The sequence below is a fragment of the Montipora capricornis genome, chromosome 9, assembly GCF_036669925.1.
Source record: "Montipora capricornis isolate CH-2021 chromosome 9, ASM3666992v2, whole genome shotgun sequence".
NCBI lineage: Eukaryota > Metazoa > Cnidaria > Anthozoa > Scleractinia > Acroporidae > Montipora > Montipora capricornis.
In genome coordinates, this window is record NC_090891.1 from 31,402,249 (window position 1) to 31,422,297 (window position 20,049).

A 20,049-nucleotide genomic window follows, 5' to 3' on the forward strand; every position below is an offset into this window, starting at 1 on the left:
TGCTCTTTAACTTTTACGTACGTAGAACATGATTGGGTCAGTAGTTACAGCAATCGTCGTCTACCAGTTTGCCCTGGTATCACTTGCAAGAATCTATTATGTGGATGGAATTTGTTAGTTCTCCACGTAGTTCCAAAAAGCTTTTCTATGGTACCCTCCCTCCTCTCCCTCATGAAAAATGAACCTTTGTGTTGATGGAGTCTCCCCAATTACTAGATCATTGGTGTTCGGCTGTACAAGCTCGTAAAATAAAATTAAGTGATTATTCTTTGTGTAGCAGACAAACCCATGAGAAGATCTACTCAACGGCTTGCTTATTTGAATGCTCTCCGTTTGATTTGTTGCTGACCTTGTATTTCAATTTGATGTAGATCTGCCCAGTGTTTCGGAGGATAGGGAAACATATCACATGCGTATGGCAAGAAAAGAAGCTTTGTCTAACTGGCTTGCTGAAGCTGCTAAGGCAAAAATTGTTCAAGAAGTCGACTCAGCCAATTTCCAGGTACTTAACTGAGTGCTTATGAATTATGTTAATGGAGTAATTTTTAAAGATCAATGTTGAATCCACGGTGTCATGTTTTTGGTAGCAGAAACTATTAACCTCATGTCACAATGATGTCCCTCCATGTCCCTTGAAGTCTTTAGGTCTCGTGGTCCCGTAGTCTCTATGCCCCATGCAGTGCATTAACTATCAAACTACGACCTTAGTGAGAGTCCTTCATTGGATTAGAGGAAATTGCTTGCTTCTTATCACTTCCAGTAGATTTCAAGAGAAGAGACAAGCAGTCAAAATATCGTTTAATGGGTTATGAGTTTGAACGACTCAAATCACCCCAAGAACTCGACAAAATCGTGAAGTAACTCTCTTGTGTGCGATTTTGCCTTGCCTTGCTTTGCCTAGCTCTCACATTCCTTGTGTTGTGTGCCCTGTCTTGTCAGTCTGTGAAATACACCAAAACTACTTTTTTTTCTGTGCTTATTGTATTCTTGGCATAACTTTGGATAAGACATTCTATGATGTAAGCGCAGGATTGTTATGCTAAAAGGCACCTCGAAAATCTCAAATTGAAAATACCTGCACTCAGAAGACGCTTGATACGACTTTGCTGTGAGTGCTTCAGTCATTAACTTGAGTTGTTTTGCTTTGTAGGAAAGTGATCACTTAAAGTCCATCTTCAGTTATTTAACCGGAAGGCAGATAAGCAAGGCCTGTCGCGTGGCCCAGCATCATAATGAGTATCGACTATCACTGTTGTTGTCACAAGCCACAGGAAACTCACTGCCACGGAACCTTAGCTACCAACAGCTCGCTGAATGGCAGGATTTGAAGGTACAGTGTGGGTTGATGATCAGCTGCGCCCACCCCATCCCTCTAACTTCTATTTCATATCCCTCAGGTGTTTCCCTCCCCATTTCTTTGCTCCTTGCTCATCCTTTTCATTTCTAATATCTTCCCCCATTCCCTTTCGCCCACCTTTCCTATTTTCATTTCATACCTATTCTCACGTTTCCATCACTGTGCCAGTCAAATATTCCATGTATATCATGGCCTGATGAAAGAAACAGATTTTGAAGCAAATACTGACATCAACGCTAGAGCACAGAATGAAACACGTCAATTGTTACTGTTCTATTCTCATACCGGTCTGGAAAATTGGTTATCGCTCCGAGTGGGACTCGAGCAAACGTTTCCTTCTCACTACTCAAGCTTGCTAACCGCTTCGTCGTTCGGGAGCACAACGCTGGCTTCGCGGTAAATCGCTGATTTGTCCTTGGGATCCTCATTTCTCCTGTCCGCTTTGGTCAACATTCTTGCTTATCTTGAACCCCACTGATATTTTGTCCTGCTCGAGTGAAGCAGACTGTTACCTTCAATCTGATAGCTTTCGTTTGTGTTCTCTCACAGGCGGACACGTTCATAAATAAGGAGAGGACAAAAATCTATGCTCTGCTGGCGGGAGCAATGGTTTGGCCCATGTCACGTGATGTTGCCAGTCTGTCTTGCGATGATCCTCAAGCGATAGCACGTGATGTTAATGTTAATGTTTGCGAGGGACTGGATTGGAAAAGAGTATTTGCTGTTCACATGTGGTGAGGGATAGTTTTGCTTTCACCAAGAGGAATATTAACGCGATTAGATGAGATTATCATAATTGGTTTACGTAAAAAACTGTTGCTATAAAGATGCCCCGAAACTGCATTTGTTCAAGGAAATCTCTTTTGCCCCTGTTGATCCGGCATGCATTAGTAGTTTGTGGTAAGTGAAAACGAACATCGACATGAAGCACAAAGCACTCCGCCATTTTGTTTAAATGCTCAGAGGCGGGGAATCTGGAGCGAGTGGCTTTAATAGACCTTATTCACGATAGCCGCCATGTTGGATTTTCCTTTATCATGCAATTTAGCTACACGCTTCTGAGGGGGCAAACAACACAAGTTCGAGAGGTTATAACGAACATCTTAGCGACACAAATGATTTGTTTCACGTTCATTGAATGTTTATCACCTAAGTAGTAAAATAAGATGATCAAACAAGTTACTTCGATGTTTTTGTAGTGAAAAATGAGCAGAAAGTCAAAATGTCGGAGACAATCAAAAGATATAAAATTATTATAAAAGGTACTTAATTCTAAATTCTAAAATGTACTTTTAGCAATGTTAATTCAATATTTCAACGTGCCGATTTTCCGCAATTTGCCTTTATTCCAATGTTTGCCCCGCAGCACAACACATTGCTAATTTGCATGACAATTTGAAAACCAACATGGCGGCTATCGTGAATAAGGGCTATTGGCCAGAGACGGCCAGACGTATTAAATTTCCTTGTGCTTATTCCTTGCTTTGTTTTCACACAGAATAAGGAGAACGCAAGCACAAGAAAAAGAACTTTTTTTATCCTTGTGCTTCAATTGAGGCCGTTTTCACGGTGAAATATGAGCTGTTATGCTTGAGCTTTGTGCTTTCGTTGCATGTGCTTGCGTCGCGGCTAGTGAAAACCAGATCTTCGTAGTTCCTTTTGTTGAGTCAGTATTTTCTTGAAGAGAATTGGATTGGTCTGTCTCTGCATTCGGACTGTATTAGTTTGAAGGGCTTCTTTATTGAGGCCACAACTCTGTTTAACATTTAAAACTCGGGGTTTTTGGCTAAGTGGTGGAATCTTTACTGAAACTTTGCCCGTTACTTGGCAGTTAATTGATTGCGCGCGTTGTTGTTCTTAAGCGAGCTAATTTCTCCTCTGCATTTTCAGGTATCACTGCTCTCCAATCTGTTCAATACAAGACGCGCTGAATGCGTACGAAGTTTCTTTCAAGGTATTATTGGGCGCAATATTTTTTATTGGGTGATAATATACTTATTCATGCAAAAAAGCATTCTCTGGATATTTTTTTTTTATGTAAAAACGTGAACTTTCGGCTTCCAGACTAAAGCCTTTAAAAACTAAGATGTAAATGCGCGAGATGGAAATATATAAAAAAATTGTGTGAAAAAATTGTAAAAAGTGTGAAAGGGAAAAATGCGTAAATTCATCTTAGTTTTGAAAGGCTTTAGTCTGGAAACCGAAAGCTTACGTTTTTATATAAAAGATTTTAACCAGAGAACGCTTTTTTACATGAATATGTCTCCAAAACCTGGTTACTCTTCTATTTTTAATGACAATATACTTGTTTATTTGTAAGTGGACGAAGGTACCATTCAACGTCAACCACCGCTTCATCATTGCCTTCAATTTTTGCGCGCGTTTTCGAACCCAGACTTCCTCTTTTCATTCCCGTGTCATTACTAGAGACCCTGGTTGCAACGAGTTATATTCCACCCCAGGTCTCTCCGGGGGGAGTCATGGTTTTTTGTACTTTTTCGTCCACGACAAGTCAGAGAAAGAGAGGAAAACGTTTTCGAATTTACATCGTTCTCGTCATTTTCATCAGATTAACTTTTTTATGTTTTACATTTCACAGGGAAGTGGAAGAGGTGGCAAATATGGTGCCCCTCCTCGGCCATCATTTATGGAAGAACACGAAGAGTATGAAGAAGAAGATGAGGTTGACGAAAACCGATTTGTGACAAGAGATACGTGCTATCACTTGTTAAAACTTTACTGTAAACGATCACACAGACTGGAAAGACTTCTGTCGCCATCAACATCCACTGCCCATCAACTTGACTTTAGTTTGAGGTAAGGATAGTGTCCCTCTTTAAGTGTCACAGTCGTTTCTATGAAACAGTGAAAAAAATATCTTGCCTTTCTTTTAGAGCTGGGATTATTTGGCTGCCGTAATATCGAAGTTGAAAGGATTTTTCTCCTGTAGCAAAGTGGCCGTAATCGTATTTTGTTAAGTTTTGTTTCTCTTTACATACTGGAGCTTCTTTGACTGTTCACAAGATCGACGTAGGAAAGAAAGAGGGACTGCCCGCAGTCTAGGAGCTTTTTTGAAACACAACCTTTTTCAAGATGATAACATCAATCTGCCTTGCTTTCCTTGTTTTTCATCAGCTGGCATCTTAATCAGGTTCTCGAATCCCTCGAGTACACACATCTGTCCCAGTACCATGCGGGAATGCTACACACTAGCTTTGCTGCTCAGCTGGAGGGACTGGGCCTGTGGCATTGGGCTACCTTTGTGTTGTTGCACCTTCAAGATCCAGTGAGGTAGTGTCCTAGATCTACATGTACTGCGATGTTTTTCATTGCTATTAAGTAATGGTCCGGCTAAGAAGCAGGCAGCCCAGCGGCAAAAGTACTTAGAAGCTGCTGCTCCAATCGAGGCATCTGATTGGCTAATATCGGAAAATGTCGAAAAAAGATGAGAAAAAAAATGAAAAAAAAGCCTTTTTTGGATTTCTTCTTCCCCATGCCCTTGATCTCTGTCTCTCGGCCAAATTTGGGCATTGTTCTATGCGCCATTCGCCAATCGGCAAATGGCGCATAGAATCTTGACGATATTTACAAACATAGTTTTTGAAGGCATAATGATTTGTTCTACGAAACAGAATCTAATTTTTTAGACGGCAAGTCGATTACATTTTTCATTGAAATTCAAATTTCGCGCTTTTAGCTGCTTACACCAATGGGAACAGCCGAACTTAATTTGATTAAAAATGTTGGCACATTTTAACTAACCGACGCTATTGCCGCGGGCTATTGTTTTTCTGCCTGCTTCTTAGCCGGACCATTACTTAAATTTGCATTTGGTTCTATTCCTAGTGAGGTTTTGTTTCTAATTTGCGTTCAGAAAACCATTTCAATGAAAGTTATCGTCTTAATAAACAGCTCACAGCATAGAAAGTGCTTTGTACGGGGTTTTATTCACGAGTTGTTTGTGTCAAAAACCCTCGCTCGTCCGGGCTTTTGACACAAACAGCTCGTGAATAAAACCCCGTACGCCGCACTTTCTATGACGTAAACTATATTTATGGGCCATATTAATTGTCCTTTTAAATTGTACAGCATGGGCATTTTAGAGCGATCGTACATGGACCGTAAAGTTGGAGACTGAGTTGCGTCATGTATGCTTTCGGCTCGATTTCGTGGGGCTTTGCCCTTTGTGATTCAGTCGCCAAGACAGCAAATAATCATAATGGTTATTAGAATGGCCGATCGTGTTTTTGTTTTTTATGCCCAATTTATTATCGTGGTTCAAGTAGTTGCTCAGCTCTGGCCAATGAGAGCAATGATAAGAACGAGCCAGTAAGAACGCAACGCAGGTGTAGTCGATTGGAAAGCGCGGGAGAACGTTGTCAACTTTGTAGCACTTCGCTAAGCTTTTGCATCCGATTGGCTGAGAATGAGGTGCCAGACTGTTTAGCCACCTACCAATCAAGTGTACCCAAGCATAACCAAAGCAATAGGCAACTTACTTCCGTCGCACAAGCAGTTCCGGTTATTTCAAGTTAACACGAATCGAAAATTGTAAAAGGAACAATATTTGCCCTCTTCTTAGGAAAACCATTAGGATAACATCCACTGAAAACAATTTTTCCCTTTTTGTGAAAATACGTACAGTAAACTGACTTCTTAGTTAGGAATGAACTTAATTATGACATTCTACGTGACTTATGGTCTGACGTTCTGCAGAATGTTAATCTCCCTGTTTTCCTCTTAATCTTCTTCCAGACGAGAGCGCGCTGTCCGCAGCCTTCTTTGTCGCCACTGCTCTTTGTCAGCGGATCACTCGAATGTAGAGAAGGAACGCTTTATGTTAAGTGATTTAAAAATCCCCGCCGAATGGATACATGAAGCCAAGGTAATAGCGGTAAGATTTTTTTGCATCAGGATAACCCAGTCACAATTCTTACATCATTTGTTTGCATTCACTTTAGGCTTTGCAAGCTCGCTATGAAGGTCGAACACGAGAAGAAGCCTTTCATCTGGTCAAGGCACGGCACTGGAGCCTGGGACATAATGTCGTGCTTCGCAGTCTTGTCAGCGATGCCATAATCAATGGTGAGAAAATGAAGTATTTTCGGCAATACTTGCCTTGAGACACACCCTTTCATGATGCGAGTTGATTATCTGTATTAAATTGTTTAAACCCCTTTATTTTAGCGGAATACGACATCTTAAAATCCTTGCTTGGAGAGCTGGAACCAAGGGATCGTAGTTCCACCGTGAAGGACTGGGCGACAGGAGGACAGGTCAGTTGATAATCCACCGATCCCACCCTCCCCCCCCCAGAGCATCTCGATCTATGTTTACGTTGAATTCTCTAAGTTGAGTGGCCATCTTCATCTCTTTTTTTACTTCAGGTCTTTTTGGATTATCTCTCTCTGGTGGACAAGTTTCAAGACATCGCAATGGTAAATATCAAAATTTCCATTTGTGAACTTTGTTTGGAGATTTGGACAGGTAACTTAGCGTAAGTATTTTGTCATACTCCTTAAAAATGAAGGGACAAAAACACATTTAGTTGCAAATTAGACCAGAAAATGCGCTGTAGTGCAGAGGTCTTACTCCTTTCTTTACAACGACCCTTCAAGTTTGGTTCCTAAGGACGGACGTCATATGAAATGATTTTATAGTAGTTGGGTCGTTTAAACAATCTAGGCCTTCAACATGCCCTCTTGCCGAGGACAGGGAGGCGTACATTTCAGAAAGTTGAGCTCGATGGCTCATTTCACGCTCTTGAGGGTCAATTCTCACCCTGTGAGCGGAGCCTCCTTTTGTCTTTTTCTTTACTGAGGAGGAGAAAGGAGGCTCTGCCTGAATCGCGTCAACTCTTTGAAGCCACCGCAGCCCGAACTTCTGGACTAGGGAATCTTGTTAAACTGGTTTTTCCAGTGACAGCATCCGTTTAGGGATAAAACCGGTGGTTATTACTGAGCCTGCTGTACCGTGAAAAACCAAGATGGTGGCGAGATCTGGCATATTAAGCTTGGGTTCGAGACTGTATCCTGGCAACAGGCAGGACATACTCAATGAAGATCTTACTCGATTCATGCAGAGTCTTTCTCGAGAACGCCAAAATCGAGCAAGGAAAAGAAAGGCTCTGCCAGCAGGGTGGTCAATTCTCAGCTCCAAGTAATTGTAGTGCGCAATTTTTCTCTGCAGGGTAAACTTGAGCCGACCAAGTACGATTTTGAAGATATTCACAGGGAAGTTTCTACCCTTTGCACTCGAGTCAACAGCTTACCATCCGACTCAACTAAAGACATGTAAGTGCAACTGCCAAGAAACTACGCGTGACAGAGATACTTGAACATGTCATGTAAGATTTACATCTTCGCAGTTGTAAACGTTGCTTATGGAGGGACGAAAGTTCACGAAAGGAAGGCCCAAAAATTTTTTCCTCGAACGGGATCCGACTGAACACATGACCTCTGCAATACCGCTTCTAGTGCTCTGCCATTTTGTGAGTTCGTGATGAAGCTGAAGAGGATGTAGATATGATAAAACTGTGGTTCTCCCTCTTTTTTGCTTTGGCTTTCTTTTACCAGTGGATATGGTAGTGACAACTGAAAAATGAGGCCGGAAGGCAGGGCACGATGTTCCTTTTCTTTATCTCCTTAGTCTCCCCTCTCTTGCTATCTCTGCGTCCTGTAAGTCAGTTGGCTCACGCAGGGACAAAAGGGGCTGATTATCTTTGGCGAAGCCGCAAGAGATCCTAATACTCTTATGTTTCTAATATCACCAGCTCTAATCTCTCGCTTCCTTCAGAAATAAAATAAAAGATTTTTTGATTTGAAAATTCTTATTTTTGATATAAAATTGGCGCGTAATGCACCGATTCATTCTTCCTCCTGAGTTTCGAGAGGAAACTTAATTTCAAGTCATGTGAGCATCGTGGTTTTGTTTAGTTGACAATTTGATCTTTATCTTGCAACCTTCAGATTTTAACGTATTTTTTGCAATGCTCGAAGTGCGAAGCAAACAAATGAAAGTAAAATTACTTTGTTATCGTTGTTTTGTGTTGCAGGTTATGCCAGTATGACATGGCCAAGATGTGCGCCAATTTTTTAAAGATTGTTATGAAAGAGCTGGTAAGTGAGACCTCATACCCGTGTATCGAAACTGCCACTTCCTTCACGCGACTGAGATCAGGTTTTTTACAATCTTTCGTTTCATTGTAGACTGATGTCACTGATGACGAGGAGGCTATTTTGCCGACTCACGTGCTCGCTCCACAAGTGACGCGATTACCAATGCCAGAGGACTGTGCTCTTGCGGAACTACGTCAGCTGATCCCTGGTTACATAACGGAAATAACCGCTGAACATTGAGACTGCTGGACAGAAAGCGAGATGGCTAGGGGTTCAACGCGTAAATGTGCCCAAGTTACAATTTGGTAACGATATTGGCTTAAAGAAACAGCAAATATCACGAGAATCCTGGTAAAGCCTGGTTTGAAGATCTTAATGTACAAAAAAGTGCTGGTTCATGTTGCGGAGAAGACAGTAATCAAAAGACTAAAATCAATGACTGGTTCTGATTTCCCGAAACACCGACAAATGCTGTAATGCTCCTTTTAAAACAATCAGCAACAAGATAACAAGAAAGTCTTACATTCAGTTTTCAATAGGAAATCAGGACATTGTAGATACAGAAATTAGTTTTGCAGCTTTTTTTTTCTTTTGCTTCCTTGGAAACTTGTTAATTTTACCCTCAATGTTATGTAAATGAAATTAGTATTACATGAATTAACGAAAATCGTGGAGACCAATTTATTGTTCAATATAAGCGTAGTTTATGAGAAATTATTCCGTTCGCAAAGAAAGTTAACTAAGCCCATTCCAGTGTAACTACGTCCACCTCTGTGACCTCCGTCATGTCTTCGGCGGATCATTCACGTCGCTGAAGGAATTTTTGAAATCAGTTTATTACATGTTGCCCAATATGTTTCTTTTTTTACTTTTACATGAAAGATCACTGATGCTCAACAGAAAATATTTTGAGACAGCATGTACTTTCTGTATATGCCAAGTCCTTTTGAGGTAAAACGAACAGTTAATCGATAAACATGTACATCATTGTTAACTGAAAAAAATGACTCCCCATATGGTACTGGATTCTTGACGTGGTTGTTTCTCTTCCTGAGCTTTTTAACTGTTTATTTTCGCTGTTTTTGGTTATGTATACTGATTAAACTCGCAGAACTTTGAAGGGTACATTGACAACAAATAACCCTCAGAAAACCAATATTTCTCCCTGGAGAGGCGGAGACGTGAGTACATTGAAAACAATTTGACAGCACAACAAAAATCTTTTTTCATCTAGGACATACACACCTGCACAACACCGCCGTTGGGTGCCCTTGGTGGGTTTTTGGATACTAAGACTAGGTTTACACCAGAGGAAATTGTTCCGGATTCGTTAATGTTTCCGGATTCATCAAATTCAGAGTATTCGGATTCGTAAGCGTTTACACTGAAAGGATATTCGGATTCCTGACCGTTTACACACAACGACAACTCTCTCAAGTAGGGGTCTAAGATCTTCACAAAGTTCCATGAAGGTAGGGTGGGACATTCTGAAATTTTCTTTCCATTCGCTGGCTACCGTGGCATTATCCATCATATTGTCCCACCAGGCACTTGTTCGACCTGGCCTAACCCAAAACCGTCTCGGTCTTCGATCCTGCCATCTACGTCGATGGCGAAGAATTGTGGCTGACGTTAAACTTCCTTGCGATAATAATTTTCCGTTTCCTCAGAAATATTGCGGTACACAATAAAATTTATCGCCTGAACCTGCAACAAGATTAGGCAACCCGAAACCGTAAGCAATGTTAGCACCAGATCCTCCATTTTGGCTTTACCGCAAACTCAAAAGATCGCGGGCGGAAAAGATCAAAATCGTTTACACGACAAAACTTTCCGGATTCAAAAGTTTTCGGATTCAAAGTTCCCACTTTAGATTCCGGATTCAAAATCTCCGGAGACACGACCAAGCCGGGAAGGTTTTATGTCGGATACGTCCACTTTTGTGTAAACGGCAAAACTAATCCGGTACTAAAACGTTCCGGATTCATCACGAATCCGGAACAATTTCCACTAGTGTAAACCTGGTCTAAATTAGTTGTCAATAGCTAATTGATGGCTATATACCACCTGATATCCAGCGCGCATTCATGAAATTGTTCTTAAATAGCAGAGGCTACGTTGCTTTTACGGGCCTTTCTTTAGTGCATACCTCTCTGTCCGACAAGATGCTGTGGATTAAGCGGCATGATTCAATATGAGATTACACATCATTGGCGTGAAAAGTGCCCTGCAAGCTGCGTCCACCACCAGCAAGGACGACTCAGACAGATAAAATATAACGTCTTGTAATTGTTTATCATTCGTATTCCTAGCTGGACTTGCTAAAGGTATTCCCACTTTTTAAGAAGAAATTTGGTACGAACGGTGTGGCTGATTGCCGAGAACGTTTTTCGTCGAGCGTGCATGTCCTCCACTTCAAATTTGGTCATTCCGCGTCGCTGTTCGGATGAGAACGGCACAGAAATGTGCCACTTTCGAGGCGTGCAGAACCACTGTTTTTGTTCATAAAACCCAATGTTTTGTGGCGTTCTTGTTGCCGTCGTCGTCGTTCTTGCGTTTTTTGCGGCGTTTAGGGACGAAAATTATCATTCTCGGGATCTGTTCGCGTTGTTACAACTTTGGCAGGATTGGTACGAACGCCGTTCAAGTAAATGTGGATGATGAAAATCTGTCGTCGTCAGAACCTAGCCCAGTCGCCAATGAGTGATCCAAAATGGCGAAGGTGGATTTAAATCACAAAGTGACGTGTTTCAAACAATGCTATATGCGTATCCAACATTGTTAGAATCGTTCTTTATAACGATGTTGGGACGTCTTCTACGTGCTTAAGCACGCGCGTTTTTGAAACGCGGACGGCAACCGGAAGACAACATGTTGCGCGCCAGGACAATAGTGTCTCCCAGATTTTTATACTAATCATCTCTATTGGTGAAAAGATACTTAGCAGTGTAAATTTGGTTGTGTGAAGACAAGTTAAAAGAGAAAACAGCTCACTTCCGGTTGCCGTCCGCGTCTCAAAAATGCGCTTACATAAGCTCCCAAAGTTGGCAATATGACGGCTTCAACATCAGTTCGATTTGTTGAACAGAAATGTTGAAACCAACCCCCCCCCCCCCCCTCCTTCCCCTTTAAATGCGTTTAAACTTTGCTTCAACAATCATTCAACATTTCTTGAATTTGTCATCATCATTAAAATATTAGGCTTATTTAGCAACAGAACGGGAACGTCATGTGACGACGGCGCGCGCAGAAAAAAATACCAATGAGAATTCAGAATAGAGTAGAATTCACTCTTTTCTTCTCTATTCTGAATTCTCATTGGTATTTTTTCTGCGCGCGACGTCGCCACTGACGTTCCCGTTCTGTTGCTAAATAAGCCTATTGTTTGGAGTGCGAGTGCGCAGTAATCGGTCTCTTGATGCTGCATCCCATATCCGTATCCATAGTAACAACCGGGGGCTGAATATCCGGCCTCAGGTGAAGATTTGTTATCCATAAATGGCGGCCAAGAAATTTTTCTTTTGTCTTTGTGATGATCATCCGCACTAGCCTCACTTTGGCGCAATAGTTCTTTTGAATTTTGTCCGTGCTAACGAGGCTAGTGAGGATGATTAGCATAAAGACAAAAGAATAATTACTTAGCCGCCATTTATGAATACGGTTGATGTGTTGAAATCGTTTCCCAAACCCCAACGGTAGTTGAGAGAGCGGCTGCAAAGGAGACTAGCGACGATCAGCTGTGCACCCAAACGGTCAAATGGTGACAAATTACCGCTCCCTTGGTACAAATCTTTTCCTCTACCCCTCCTAGAACTAGACAAAATTTCTGGGATGAAACCTCACATTCCTCAAGTCCGGGGAGAGGTAGAAGGAAAGATTTAAACTAAGGGAACGGCTACTTGTCACCAATTGACCGTTTGGGTGCACGGCTGATCGTTTCAAGCATGTTTCCGACAGAAGACGAAATCGAAATCTTGTGACAAAATTTCCCTCGCAGAGTGGATAGCGAGACTAGTTCCTTGAATAGATGTTTGATGGAATCTTCGAACATGTCACTGGAGTAGGATTGAAGGATTTTGGCTCAATTTCTTGGTTCGCTTGACCGATCGACTGGTGAACGTTTCCTTCGGTTGAGGGTATCTCGTGAAATAGTAGACAGACTGGCACCAGATTACCAAAGAAAGATCACAGAGACAACAGACAAGTAAGTGCAACATCAGGGCTTATTTATTGTAGTAAGCCGCCTAAAACTCTCCATACAGGCTCTCTATATCCTTGGGTGACCTGTGGCATGACCACTGAAAAAATGACAGTGATTATGATGTCGAGGCTAAACGTGTTCTTTTTACAGTGGCCCACGTGACCTTTTTGCCCCTTGTTTTAAACGTTTGGCCGCACCTCCTTTAAGATTCGCTTGGTATTCACTTGAAAGCGAACTTTATTTCATTCATATTCCATTTTGTGAGTCGATTGGAATCCATTGTAAGTTACAACACGATCGATGGATGCAAGCAACTTTGATAACATCACGCGAGCCGTGAAAGCACAGCACTTTAAAGACCAGAAATTGGAGGCGCTTCGAACCTCCCTTGGCTGTTCATACGGTTATTTGTCAGCCGATCAAGTTGCCGAGCTTGTAAAGGAGTTTCCTTTTGACGATGAGAGGCTGAAATGTGTGGAGATTTGTGCGCCAAGGCTGTATGGCACCACTTGCGATCAGGCAGCAACTATTCTGCGTATTTTCTCTTTCGATAAATCGAAAACGCAAGCTTTGGAATTCATTGCAAGTCGCATTACTGACAACAACTTAGTTGCATTGGAGGGCGCTTTTAACTTTCCAAGTGACAAGCAGCGAGCCCGGGAAATTCTTATGAATCGCACACCGTTTGGTTCTCCAGCACCTGGGCCTCCAACGCAACCTGGATGTCCACCACAACCCGGAGTCTACCCCACCGGACCCTACCCCACCGGACCAGTACCGGGGAGTTTTCCAGGAATGCCACCACAAACAGGACAATATCCTGTGCCTGCGCCATATCCAGGGGCACCAACTTATCCAGGACAAAATCCCTATCAAATGCCAGGATCGTACGGAGCCCCTCCAGGAATGTATCCTTATCCAGGACAAGGGGGAGCACAGTATCCTACTGGTAATGTCCCACCCCCTGGTGGTCCTCAGTTTCCGCCCCAAGGGGGTTTTCCTCGACCGGGTTATCCTTATTAGACTAGTCTCCAAATAACTGAACTGTTCTTGAATCAATGATAAGATATGAGAATCCTGATAACTGAGACTCAAATAGATATTAGAGAGCTTATGCATGGTTGTGCATGTTTGAGGCACAGACAGCAACCGGAAGTGAACATTTTGCAAGCCAGGACAGTCGTGTCTCCCAGATTTTTAAACTACTGGAGAGAATATACTTAGAAATATAAATTTGGTTGTGGGAAGACAAGTTGAAAGGGAAAACAGCTCACTTCCGGTTGCCATACGCGCCTCAAAAATGTTGTATGCTTAACCCATTGACCTCTGAGAGTGAGACTTAATAGAGTTTACCTTGTCTAACGCCAGACGATTAAAAATTACTTGTCAATCGGGGGTGTCCTAGGGCGTTTGATGTGTGAATAGGTTGAGCTCCCTATTTACACACAAGAGTTCGCGATAAAAAGAAAGCCATATTTTATTGTCCTGGTCCCAGTTGTTCAATGATGAAAAGCACTATCAGCCAGATAAATCAATCGCTATCCATTAGATAGCGCAATTGGTTTCGCTATGGCTGGTATCCATTGTTGAGAAACAGCCATGAATATTGAATTTTTGGATTTTCATCGCTGTTTCTCAACAATTGTTACTTGTTGGACCTTGAAACTTGGTCAAGGAGAAGTAAATTTATCTGTGTGGTCATTGCCAAAGTTTGAGCGTGACTGATGTTGGAGAAGTGTGGTTTTGTCAGCGAGAGATGTGAGGTAAGCTAGTAGGATCCAGCCTGATTACCTTCGTTTAGGTATGAGTGATGACACGCGAAGCTGAGAAGTTGCTTAAATCAAGTTAAATCATGCAATTAACTGCACAGAAAGTGAGCAAGTCACAAGGGCAATAAAGTAAGGCTTTGTTATTGAGAACTTTTTCGTGTAAATATATTTTTGAGTTTGTTATCAGGATTCCCATACAAATCCTTATAATTTTTACCCTCTGAGCCCAGGCTGCCTGTGTTCTCTGGCAGATGAAAGGACTGAGTTATGATGATGAAGCAGGGTTTTCTTTTATCCTGTGTTATGATCAATCCACAGAAATAGAAAATTAACATACTAGATTTGAACTCAACAAATTGGTTGTTAACATCAACAAGTACATGTTAATGAAATGTGATAAAAAGAGGGGTTCCCATGCTTGTTTTCATATTTTATTGTATCTGAAGTTCATTAACTCTTGAAGGAATGTTTAGCACTGTTTATGGATAGGGTTTTTAGACTCTCTGTCACTAGATGCCTAGCTGCACACTTGTTTATGTTTTCACTTTGCTTAAAGTAACTTGTTGGGGAGTTGAGGAATGACCAGTGAAAGGGGTTTGGGATAGGGTAGAGGTAAAGAGCAGGTTTTTGAAGGCCAACAACGAAATGCTAAATCAGCCCTGATAGCTAGGCTAAGCACATTGTCCTACATGCATCTTAGGACAGTTTGCAAGTTTGTTTGTAGGTTAAGGTTTTGCATTTCTCCATTTCCACAAGAATCACTGAGCTGACAGTCTTGTCAACATCTTAAGGATAAACAAACATGAGAAACATAATTATATATATCAATAGTGATGACAAGACATGCATTATTTGTTGTTCAAAAATACAGCATAATTTGTTGCTTTTAACATATTAAAACAGTGTACTCTTTTTAACTATTTTTTGGTGCTATTAATTGATCGCATCAGCTCAACACTACCAGTACCAAGGTATTTAGGGACTGTATAGAAGCTCTTGTGTAGAAGGAGGAATTTCACTTGCACCAGAAACCCATAAGGGTTGAAACGTGTAACGGCCCCTTGTGTGCTGGGAAACAAGCTTCTGAATATTCAATTTGCTAAGTACCATATTTGGAACAACAAGAGCGAGGGGTTTCCAAATATGGTACTTAACACTGAAACATTCAACCAATCAGATCGCACTGAATATTCGAAATCTGTGAACGTGTGTTTCATCAGAGGTGGGGTTACCGTAAACTTGTTAGGAAAAATATTACCGGTATTATAATAACAGTAACAACTTACGTAAATAGGTCGTGACATAATCAAACAAGTTAGCTCGGTTAAATCTCTGGGTGTGCATATAGACGAAAACCTTTCATGGAATATACATATACATTTTGAAAAAATAGCCAAGAAAATCGCATCGGGCCTTTTGTTAACCAAACCACGCTGGAGTCCGTTTTTCAATGCCTTAATTCAACCGTACTTTAATTACTGCAGCGAGGTCTGGGGGCATTGTAACAAAAGTCTTTCGAATAAGCTCCAAAAGTTGCAAAACCAGGCTGCCTGTATTCTAACCTTCTCCAGTTATGACACAAGCATTGATCCTCTTTTTGAGCAACTCAACTGGAAATGGTTGGATACTCAACGACAAATGCAAGTGGCCACCATGGTTTATAAATCTATACATAGTCTTGCGCCCGACTATCTTGGTTCTCTTTTCACTAAATATGATCCACCTTATAATTTAAGGAACTCTGAAAACAAACCAGCTGTTCCATTGCCCCGCACTAATTTCCTGAAAAATAGCTTTAGCTATAATGGTGCGGTTATCTGGAACAGTTTGCTTCCTGAATTGTGGCAAGCAAAATCACTTCAATTTTTTCCAAATGGTTGTCGTGATTTCTTCATCTGAAACGACTAAACGCACATGGCATCTATGTAAAGCAGAATTTCTTTATTTTCTCTATTTTCTCTTTTAATTTTTGATCATGTTTATATAGATAAAAGTAGATTGTAATTTTTATTATTATTATTTTATCTGATAGATTTACCGTGTTTAAATAAAAATAAAAATAAAGTTCAAGATTTTGAAAGCGTGTTCGCTTAACACCTAATGTTTATTTTGAGTGTAAGTTTTGGATTTCACGGTCCGCCATTGCTCACATTCAAAACTGACCGATTGGACCTCAGAGGGTTTGATCTAGGGAAAATGATGTCATTTACTCACTAGCTTAAAATTTCAGCGTGTAAACAGAATTTATTATGTATGCAAAAGACAGGTTTAAAAGTCTGAAAGCCGGAAACTCCGGTGCTGCATATTAATTCAGCTGCATACACATGCATTGCATTCTTAAACTAGTGAGCATTTGACGTCATTTTCTCCTCGACCCAGCTCTCTTGAGATTTTAAAGTTAGTTATGACGGACCAATAAATAAGAAAATTCCAGTTAAAATAAACAGGTGTCTTTCTAAAATCAGAATTCAGTTAACATAGTTTTGAAATCTGAAGAAAAAAAAGAATATTGTTTTTTTGGTCATAGTAACACTTTAAGTGTGAATGGATTTAGCACTAGAGCACTAATTGGAGACACTAACGAAATTAACTGAAGTCAAATCAAGTATTGGCTTTTGAGGAAAGGGGAAAATCGGAGTTGCCGGATAAAAATCTCCTGAAGCAGAGAAGAGAACCAACAAACTCAACCCACACATGATGCCAAGTCTGGGATTCAAACCTGGGCCTCAATAATGGGAGGCGAGTGCTCTCACCACTACGCAATCCTTGCTCACCTTGTTTTAATACTCAAGGGGTTATTTTTCTTTCAAAGTTGGACATATCCTTTCTAATGAACAAAGGATTAGATCCGCTGGTTGTCTGTATAGGATCTGTTTTGTGAAAACAAAACAAGACCTGTTTCAATAGGATGCCTTAGTGTAGGAATTCACATGGGATGCTGTGATTTGTAACTAACAGCACATGAAATCACCATAGGTTTTATCTGATAATAAAACGTACATGTACCATAAGTTTAGTACTATGACTTCCTAGGGTACAATTCATCATCTGGAGACAATGACTTGGATATTCGAGAATTTTATTGTTGCTGCTGCCACCTTGAGTGTCTCTTAATGCAAATTGGGAATTGGTGGTTTTTTTTTTTTGGTGGGAAGGCTATCACTCAAGTCTCTAGCCATCCAGCTTGCTGATGTTTTTTATACTTTTCTTGGAAATATGAAAAGTCATGATTGTACTTTTTCTGGTTTTGCTTGCCTACTATGTTCAATGAAAATCTGCAGTCTGGCATTTTGACTCTTCCTGAGAAGTAGAGAGAGAGCAAAGGAGCACACATCACAAGTACCCAACCGGCGTTTCTAAAACGAGAGGGGTAAGACCAAGGGTGAGGGTTAGGGTAAGGATACAAATACAGAAAGTGTCCTAAACATGCATAAAAGCTAACCTTAAACTTTTGTTTATGCCTAATTAGGCCTAAGGTTCGCTTTTATGCATTTTTAGGATACTTTCTGTATTCATATCCTTACCCTTACCCTGACCCTTGGTCTTACCCTTACCCTCGTTTTAGAAATGCCGGTACCCAACTTCCATTGTGTGGCATTCAGGATGGCATGGGCAGAAATAGTGCCAATGTCATTCTTTTAAAGATGTGAAAAATACATATATATTTCACTAGTTAAAATCTTTTACTTCAAAAATGTACAAATGTTAAAACGTATTAAGTGTCTTGGATTACATTAAGAAAACAATGTCACATTAAAACAAAGCATATTTTATACGCTAAACAAGAGAATACAAGCCACTTATTTATGCACTTGTCAATGATAAGCCCCACAAGAGGGGGCCAGGCATACCCAGAGGACTTTCCTTCATTTCTTCCCTGGGTGGTAATTTGCAATTGATCCCGAGGGTGGGGCTGTTTGACAAGGTCATGCAAGAGCCTGGAACCTAGCTTTCAATCCACTATCTTGGAAATCACCTTAAGGACCAACACTGACAAGGCATGAAGGACTCTTTACACTGATTGATGTATTTTGAGAAAAGTAAATGCCTTTGTACAAAGTGTGGGATGTTAAGAGGAAGGTTTTAGTTTTAATAGCTGATTTAAATCAGCATCACTTTACCCAGGGGAGGGAAATTTGACAATAACAAGCATCCCCTGGGCAGGGAATTTGACACTAAAATAGAGCAAAATGTCATATCCCCTGGGTATTCCTGGCCCCCCTCCGCTGGGGCTTAACATTGACAGATGCATTACAAATCAAAAGAAAACGTTTTTGAGATGCCGACGGCAACCGGAAGAGAACATTTCGCGTGCCAGGACAGTGGTGTCTCCCAGATGTTTATACTAATCATCTCTAATGGAGAAAAGATACTTGGCAAGGTAAATGTGGTTGTTGAAGACAAGTTAAAGGGAAAAACTGCTCACTTCCGGTTGCCGTCCGCTTCTCAAAAACGCGCGTTCTTAAGCTCCATGTCCCGTCGCGTTCCTTGGAGCTGTTTCACGATTACTGCGCATGCTTGCGTTTGCCAGATGCAAATGACGTAAACAAGGCCAATCGCCTCTTGAGCAAAACTGAAACGTCTCTCAAAATTTCCTTCGGAAACGATTTTCATAATTTCAAATCGCCAACGGTCAAACGGCGTTTCGGCTTCCGTCAATCAAACTTCCGACGCGAAGACGAGATCAATAATTTGATGCGTGACATAACCTTTCGATCAGTATCTTTGGTTCACACTATGGGAACTATGGGTGGCCATCACCGTCAAAAACATAATATGTACTTATTGACTGAGTGGGAGGGCCGGACGGGAAAATATTTGGCCCGAGGTTGTGCGCCATGATCGAGTGCCAAATATTTTCCCGTCTGGCCCGACCTAACTCAGTCAATAAGCATTTTATTATATGACCACTGCGCTTTTCTTTCTTTTTTTTTCCCTTCTCGGGTAACAAAATTCGGAATGTTCACTTACGTCGCTCATTTTGACCGAAAAGTTGTTTTAGTTCGCATCTCGCGCGCGCTTTTATTGCAAAACTATTGAGAAAATCCCCGTATGAGGGCCGTACGCGATCCTAGCAGGGCCGGACAGCTTTTTCCGCTCGCGCCATCGCGTACGGCCCTCATACGGGGATTTTCTCAATAGTTTTGCAATGAAAGCGCGCGCGGGGCCGTACGGGTCATATAATAAGAAATTAAAATGGTTCAGAGCAAACAGAAATGGTTTAGTCATCGATGGTATGCGAAACGAAATAAGGGGTTTTGAAATTAAACGTTCGAAATACAGAAGGTTAAGTGTTTTTTATTGAAGCGGTTTCGTCAAAATTGAAATGGTTCAGACGCGGATGTTAAAACGGAACAGACTAAAGGAAGTAAAAGTAAAATTATTTTATTTATTTTCCTCGCCGTAATCTAGGATTGGCCGATTTTTTTTGTGCTACTCATGTTTCCCATATAAACACTACAGATCGTTCCGTGAGCCGTTACGTTGAATGAGCATTCGAATTATGTGTTTGGGTCGCCTGTGAATTGACTGGCTATTAAACCATTTGCACTTCATTAAACCGGGACAAAACAAAACATGGAAACCAGGGCCCGGTTATTCAAA

General features: G+C 41.2%; 3 protein-coding genes across 5 annotated transcripts in view; all 3 read left to right on the forward strand.

Moving 5' to 3' along the window:
- The window catches only part of LOC138015317 (nuclear pore complex protein Nup98-Nup96-like), a 37,694-nt gene extending 28,196 nt beyond the window's left edge, over positions 1 to 9,498 (forward strand). For all 3 annotated transcript variants that reach the window (XM_068862308.1, XM_068862306.1, XM_068862307.1), the window contains 13 exons: positions 372 to 502; positions 1,151 to 1,330; positions 1,907 to 2,091; positions 3,248 to 3,311; positions 3,957 to 4,174; positions 4,493 to 4,648; positions 6,113 to 6,242; positions 6,319 to 6,442; positions 6,545 to 6,633; positions 6,745 to 6,795; positions 7,547 to 7,650; positions 8,412 to 8,475; positions 8,566 to 9,498. In XM_068862308.1, the coding sequence (XP_068718409.1) occupies positions 372 to 502; positions 1,151 to 1,330; positions 1,907 to 2,091; positions 3,248 to 3,311; positions 3,957 to 4,174; positions 4,493 to 4,648; positions 6,113 to 6,242; positions 6,319 to 6,442; positions 6,545 to 6,633; positions 6,745 to 6,795; positions 7,547 to 7,650; positions 8,412 to 8,475; positions 8,566 to 8,715 (1,646 nt within the window). In that variant the 3' untranslated portion in view covers positions 8,716 to 9,498. The remainder of the gene's footprint in view (positions 1 to 371; positions 503 to 1,150; positions 1,331 to 1,906; positions 2,092 to 3,247; positions 3,312 to 3,956; positions 4,175 to 4,492; positions 4,649 to 6,112; positions 6,243 to 6,318; positions 6,443 to 6,544; positions 6,634 to 6,744; positions 6,796 to 7,546; positions 7,651 to 8,411; positions 8,476 to 8,565) is intronic.
- Positions 9,499 to 12,842: 3,344 nt separating this feature from the next.
- LOC138015120 (proline-rich protein HaeIII subfamily 1-like) lies at positions 12,843 to 16,525 on the forward strand. Its single transcript, XM_068862040.1, has one exon. The coding sequence runs from the start codon at positions 12,977 to 12,979 to the stop codon at positions 13,697 to 13,699; it is 723 nt and encodes a 240-aa protein (XP_068718141.1). The 5' UTR covers positions 12,843 to 12,976; the 3' UTR covers positions 13,700 to 16,525.
- On the forward strand, positions 15,135 to 16,525 carry LOC138017524 (uncharacterized). Its single transcript, XM_068864588.1, has 2 exons — positions 15,135 to 15,165; positions 15,740 to 16,525. The coding sequence occupies exons 1-2, from the start codon at positions 15,135 to 15,137 to the stop codon at positions 16,342 to 16,344; spliced, it is 636 nt and encodes a 211-aa protein (XP_068720689.1). The 3' UTR covers positions 16,345 to 16,525.
- Positions 16,526 to 20,049: the final 3,524 nt, after the last annotated feature.

What these genes read in the sequence shown, in the direction of transcription:
- LOC138015120 (XM_068862040.1), top strand. Translation starts at nt 12,977, where the DNA reads ATGGATGCAAGCAACTTTGATAACATCACGCGAGCCGTGAAAGCACAG.
- LOC138017524 (XM_068864588.1), top strand. Translation starts at nt 15,135, where the DNA reads ATGCATCTTAGGACAGTTTGCAAGTTTGTTT. An exon ending in GACAGTTTGCAAGTTTGTTT is followed by an intron (nt 15,166 to 15,739) that starts GTAGGTTAAGGT and finishes TTACGTAAATAG; the next exon opens with GTCGTGACATAATCAAACAA.